Source organism: Trachymyrmex cornetzi, unplaced genomic scaffold (assembly GCF_001594075.2).
Source record: "Trachymyrmex cornetzi isolate Tcor2-1 unplaced genomic scaffold, Tcor1.1 scaffold130, whole genome shotgun sequence".
Lineage (NCBI taxonomy): Eukaryota > Metazoa > Arthropoda > Insecta > Hymenoptera > Formicidae > Trachymyrmex > Trachymyrmex cornetzi.
Window position 1 is genome coordinate 43,879 of NW_017295873.1, and position 6,973 is coordinate 50,851.

The following is a 6,973-nucleotide window of genomic DNA, read 5'->3' on the forward strand; positions in this document are numbered from 1 at the left end:
TATTAAAATAATCCAAAAAATATAAATAAAAAATAAAAACAACAAAAGAAGAATAAACATATACAAAAATAACTAATAAAAATAACAAATAGAATAAAAATAAAAAAAACAATTGTAATGCGGGCATTAAGGTATTACTTAAAGACAGTCTCAACCCTGTTAAACGCAGAGAGCAATTGTTTTTAAACTCATATGCATGTATAGAAATGTCATCAGGGACTAACAGCGACCCATGCCGGGCGACTGGGCCGAGCGTGATGACGCGCCGGCAGGGTGACGGAGCGACATTGCCTCACTTTCCTAGCTCTTACTCCCAAACGAATGCGTGTCCCATTAAGTCCTTTTAGAGTAACAAAGTAGAGACCTGGGGCTACATTTTGAGCTATATTAAAAGAAAATTAAGACTGGCCTTTTAAGCGCGCCGCCATTTTGAAAATTTCAAAACTTACAAACATCATCGTCGTAAACCGGTCTGATCGAAAAAAGAATATTTTTACGTGAAAGAGCGTTCAATTTTCTATAAGAAAACATCTACATTTCATTCTCAAACGTGGGCCTTTCGTGCCCACTAACGACAAGCGAAAAAAGCGCTGCGATGAGAAAGCCAAAAATTGACGGCTCTACGGTTCGGCAACCATTTAGCCTACAGGTCTATTATTCGGCATAGAGTCTTTATTCATCAAACTGTTCAAGTTCAAGCAATATGAACGAAATCCATAAAACTTCGCAAAATGGGTGGCCCACTTGGCATGGAATGCCCCATATGTATATAGTGTGTTTGATAATTAACAACAAAACTCTCGCATAGCGGCAGAATGGACTAAGCTAAGTCGAAAAGTCCTGTATCATTTTACAATTTTCGTAATAATTAACGAGATGTTAATTTATGAAAATAGCCAAATTCACCTGCAAATGGACGGCGAGATAAGACCGCCCAATGAAGTGTGCGTCCGCCGTTGCTAAGCACGTTAATGCCAATGTCGCTTGTAAACAACGTATCTAGTGACGAAGAACATGTATCTCTCTGGGCGGTCTTATTTTGCAGCGTGCATGCATTCGGCGGTAGGCTGGGCGAATTTGGCTATCTTCATAAATTATTATTTCATTAATCATTGTAAAAATTGTAAAATGGTAGAAGACTTTTTATTCAGTTTAGTCCGCTCTACCAGCACATGAAATACTTGGTGGTCATTCTGGGACACCCTGTATATATATTGTATACAGGGTGTCCAGCGAGACTTTTCCAATTCTCCACAGGAAGGTAGATGGGATCGAAATAAACATAAAAGTCCTTTATCGTTTAGCGATATCCGAAATGATCGAGATATTAAAGTTTGTAATTGTACTAATAAAAGCGCGCCATAAAAGTTTATTATGGTTTGTATTTGTCCTATTTTTGCAGTATTATTATTACATACGTATGTAATGTAATCGCGAATGTGCGTAGCGGCCATCGCGCGAGTCCTTTGGTGCGGTGCGGTGGGACGTGTGAGCGGCGATGCCGAGCGCTAAGCAACGGCGCGCTTCCCCTCTTGCCTCTTCTGCCGGCGCATCCACCGTTTAACAACATTTGACAAACTGGGCCGGGTTATATCTCGAGCGGCCAGAATCGTTTCTATTCTTTCTATCGGCGCGCTCTCATTAATGCAATTACAAACTTTAATATCTCGATTATCATTACGGATATCGCTAAACGATAAAGGACATTTATGTTTATTTCGATCCCATTTACCTTCCTGTGGAGAATTGGAAAAGTCTCGCTGGACACCCTGTATATGTATATATAGATTTTATCATATATGTATTCAATTAAATGACAACAGATCTATCCACATTTTTACATAGAAAATGCACTCTGAGCAGGCTTATCAGGTACTTTGGGTCCTATGCATGTCGGTAAAAGGTACGAATTTGGTCCGGGTCCTTCATCTAGAAATTTTGTCACACCTCGTGACTTGATACTGTAAGCTGGTACTCTACGACTGTGATTCATCGGTGGACACAACTCGGGAGAGTATGTTCCAGGTCCAGGAACATGATCTGGCACTACAAATATTAATATTATTAAGTGTGGCGGTACTTACGCTGCACAGAAACGCCACCCGCACGGCAACCCGTTGTGCGCGAGCTTGTTCGTAGCGCGCGCGCGCGCGCGACGAGACGCGAGTACCGCAGTTCGACTCCCAGGGGGCTAGCGCGTCTAGCGAAAACTAAAGTCACTAGATAGATAAAGTACCGCAAACTCGCATCCATGTTTAAGAAAAACGTGGCCATTTAAAATTCACGCATTTGTATACACGTACTTTATTTGTGAAAATGAAGCCGTCGAGTACGTAAATCAATGTTGTTGAATTGTAATTAGTTTATTTATGACCAAAGAATATGTAGAAATGCTTAATTTGTGTGTTCTTTAGTTTAATATTGATTTATTTGTTGTAGAAGTTTTGTGCATAAAAGTACACGAAGGATACGTGTAAGTACAGTTCGGAATTGTTCAGGAACACAAAAGTACACGTCACACTTGTGATTACTGCATGAGCTTAAGGGCCTAAGCACAATAGAGGAACAGGAATTAGATATTAAGATTTCAACCTATCAAAAGCTGATTACATCGGAATACACGGTTTCTGATAGGATGAAATATTAATATCTAATTCTTGTTCCTCTATTGTGCGCAGGCCCTAAGCATTTTTAAGATATTATTCGGTCGGGGTAAATGTAACCCGGCCGTAGTAGTTCGAATCGTGTACTATGTGCACTTCGGTCATTTTTAAGCATCATTTCTGAAAGAGTTTGCGGTACTATGTGTGTAGTTCAAATCGTGTACTATGGGCACTTCGGCCATTTTTAAGCATCATTTCTGAAAGAGTTTAAGGCCATTCTACATTGGTCGTATCGTAGACGTCGCAAGTTACAAGTTTGTTGCTTGAGCCAATCCGATGCTCCAATTTTAAAGTCGTATGACGCTTACGACGCTTCCGACGCTACGATACGACCAATGTAGAATGGCTTTTACGGTACTTTATCAATCTAGTGACTTTAGCGAAAACTAGAGTCCCTATAATAAGAGTTAAGACATGAGTTAAGACACGACGCCCTCGTGATTGGTCGCCGCCATTTCTAGGCACTTTCAATGCGTTAGTGAATCTGTGAATTGGTGTGAGCAACTGTTTCATGGTGTAGTAGTACAAACAAACAGGCGCGAACGTGTCTATTTGTGCCACACGTTATTTGTGCTGTTTCCGGCCGGCGCCCAGCAATGGCGTCCTTCCGGTCTTATGCCTAGCGAAAACTAGAGTCCCTATAATTACTACGTTTACACGACACGATTTACGCCGAAGTTATAAAATCGATGTTATGAAACTGGCCAATCCCAGTCATTTCATTCTTCAGAGGAATAGCTATGATTGGCCAATTTCATAACATCGATGTTACAACTTCGGCGTAAAGCGTATCGTGTAAACGTAGTAATAGTCTAGACATGAGATCGGAAGAACGCCATTGCCAGGCCCCGGCCGAAAACAGCAAATAACGCGCGTGCCATTCAAAGTTTCGGTAATAGTGAAATGTTATAATCACAATATCCGTAATTGTTAATTAAATCATGTTTCATGTATACAGATTAGTTTGTCGATTTTAACTCACCATTTTTGCCTGCTGAAAGATGGGCTTTATTGACATCCTAAAAAGCAAATTTATAAACCTAAAGTGCGATATATCATGTAATAAGTATGTAGATATTTTTTTCTACTTCGCCGAATCCAAGTATATGTACAGCCGATGATATTAGTAAGGGGCTGCGCACAATAAAAGGAACAGGGGCTCTATTCTTGAAAAGAAACGTATACAAAAGTCTAGGGAAATACTATAGTATACGCAACGTATACTGTAGCATTTCCCTAGATTTTCGTATACGTTTCTTTTTAAGAATAGAACCCCAGGGAACAGAGAACAGAGAATTTTATTGTGCGGAGCCCCTAACCGAACTTTTAGATATGGAGAATAAAATACAAATAATGAAATACGGAACTTGAAGAAGCATACCTCTAACATGATCTTTACATAGATGTTTGAGGGAAATGTATTTTAACAGACGATAATCCAAAAAATGATCGTAAATGATTACATAATGATAAAATGATAACATAATATATTATAAAAATTGCAGAAATAAAGTGCACTCTCTAGCTGCAGTTTATATACAAGTTTCTTAAAACAGCGTAACAGACTTTCAGCGACTTTCACCAGGGATAAGTTACACAATATTTGCAAACAAAGTTTACAATTTAACCAAAAATTAATGGTTGGCAGTCCGATTTCGCGTTCACGCCTTTTTGTACTATTACACCATGACAGTTGTTCACACCAATTCACAGATTCACTATCTATCTATATATATATATATATATATATATATATGTGTGTGTGTGTGTGTGTGTGTGTAATATATATATCTAAAATGTCCTCTATGCCTCTTCATACATGCCCATCGCCCGAGAAAACATTTCGGTCGCTTGACACTTCATTCGGTGAAACGAGCTACGGCTATACGACATAACAGCGAGTCAGGGAGAAGGATTCTCTCTCTCAGATTCTCTTTCGCTGTCTCGTTCGCTCTCAGCGCGCCAAAGGCGAACAAGGAGAGAACGTAGTGCGACGAGGATAGATCGAGTTGGCTGGCTTCTGCTACCAGAGTCATAGGCCTTCTACAATAAGCCATAAGTCAGAACGTCAGAAGTCTTAACCAAGTCGTTCAAGTTGGCTATTGGCCAACTTCACCGATTATGACTTAAGATCGCTTAGGCCGGTATTCATAGTCAGATCTTATATTCAAGACCGTCTTAAGTACGGTCTCAAGAAGTCTCGAACCAATCAGAAGGCTGCATTAGTGTCTTAAGACATTACTTAAGACAGTCTTGAAATAAGACTCGACTATTAATACCGGCCTTAGAACTTCTGACTTGCGGCTTATTGTAGAAGGGCTGTCACACGTACACGAGCTTGTGCTTATGTACTACCGGTTGCGCCAGGCCGCCGACCGATGGCGCTAGTCGCGATGTCGTAAACCGTAACAGAATTGGCATCCAGTGATGGTATACGGGCTGCTTTTCTTGCACACGTGCATCGGTAGAGTCAATGGTGTCTCGCGCTCGCCTAGTCGCTTTAGCCGGCTCAGTCTCGTCTTCTTGGGCCGTGGCCGTGGGCGTCTGTGTTATGGGCGTAAAAGGCTAGTTTTGACGGGCTCAACGGAGGCAGGAGACAGGAGTTAGAAATGTTTTAGGTAAGTATAAATCTATTTATTTCCCTATAAACACACAATATTTTTAGAATATTGTATGAATTCTATTTACCCTTTTTAATATTCATATAACATTCTAAGAATAATGTGTCTTATAGGTTATTATTAATATTGTATTTATAAAGTTATTTTTATCTTTCCTTTTTTCCAGTTTATTTTCAGCCTATTCTTAACGTTACATTTGTACTAAATAAAAATATATAATATATTATATTTGATGGGTGGTTACAGCACTCCTTCTTACTCGTATTAGATACTTCACTGAGAGTGCATACGCCGCGCATGCGCACGAAAAGCGGCCCGTATACCATCACTGTTGGCACCTCTGGTGTGCACGCCGTGCGGATAAAGCTGGAAACATAACCAACACAGGCAACAGGGAATAACGAGCCGTCCAATCAGAGCTTTGGGGTATAAGTTCGATATTATATCCCAGAGCTCTGATTGGACGGCTCGTTATTCCCTGTTGCCTGTGCCTATTGCCTGTGGGTGCTTTCCAGCAAGGGACACAGTCAGACACAGTGTAACACAGTGAATCATACGTCCTTGTTGTTTGCTTACGTTAAACAAGGATGAAACGATTCACTGTGTTACACTGTGTTTGATTGTGTCCTTGCTGGAAAGCACCCTGTGTCTATTGTGTTTCCAGCTTTATTCGCACGATGTGCGCGCACCATGACATCATTGTGTGGGCATTTTGTTATCTGGGTTGTAACAACGACTAGATTCGCAGACATACAGGATCGCGGACTTTCGGAGATCGAAGATCGCAAATAAACGGGATAACAAAACCGAAATCCAACACCATCGACATAACCCTAATCAAAGTAAATGACGTAAACATCTAGAATGCGCATGAGTCGTAATATTAATTTGTTATCGCCATCTGGTGTTTCCAGTAATATACCGTGGTTACGCCAAACTCAAGAAATTAATGGGAGTGTCAGGGGGCTACCTCGGATCACCAGTGGTGGTCCACCACTGGTACGCAGATGTCGAGCAACGAGTGGGAGACGCCACAGAACCGCAGAAGCCGAGACCAGTAGAGCTCTCGCTGCATACGCCACTGGGGACACCGCCGGCCTGGCGAAAGAGAGTTGCCTTCCGACTACCGTCTACGGGCTAATCAGAGGAGGTTGACGACAATAACAACGAGCTCTGGGGTCTCGCCAGTGGACTCGCTGCTAGCCGCCAATCGCATATTGCGAACGCGTATCGCGGTAGACTGGGGATGTATTCCAAACTGGGTTAGCTTAGCTCATTTTTTCCCCTAGATGTTGGCAATTCCGTAACTAAACGGAGAAGCGGGAGAAGTGTTCCAAAGTTCGGAATCCGAACCTGTCGGCTGTCATAACTCATAACCAATAGAAGCCAGTAGCTGAAGGCCACAGCACAGACTTTTGCGTAATGCATAAGGGTGCTGTCCCATGACAGTCGGATTTCGGAAAACGGAATCTCGGAAAAGTACTAGATCGGAAAGTACTAGACTAGAATCAGAAGACACGGCAGTTAGTACACGCAGTGATATACACGTTGTGTTCGTTATAATTCGTTACGGTTAAAAATTAATAATTATTAATAAAATAATTATTAATAAATAATTTTTCGGTAAATATTGATTAATATATAAGTATTTATTGTTTCCATTATATATATGATTATTGTTGGAGATAT

General features: G+C 41.0%; 1 protein-coding gene across 1 annotated transcript in view; it reads right to left on the minus strand.

The window, feature by feature from the left end:
- LOC108770645 (outer dense fiber protein 3) overlaps positions 1–6,973 on the minus strand; it is a 14,206-nt gene that overhangs the window by 2,143 nt on the left and 5,090 nt on the right. Inside the window, exon 3 of the mRNA XM_018522320.1 lies at positions 1,842–2,046. Coding sequence (XP_018377822.1) covers positions 1,842–2,046 — 205 coding nt within the window. The remainder of the gene's footprint in view (positions 1–1,841; positions 2,047–6,973) is intronic.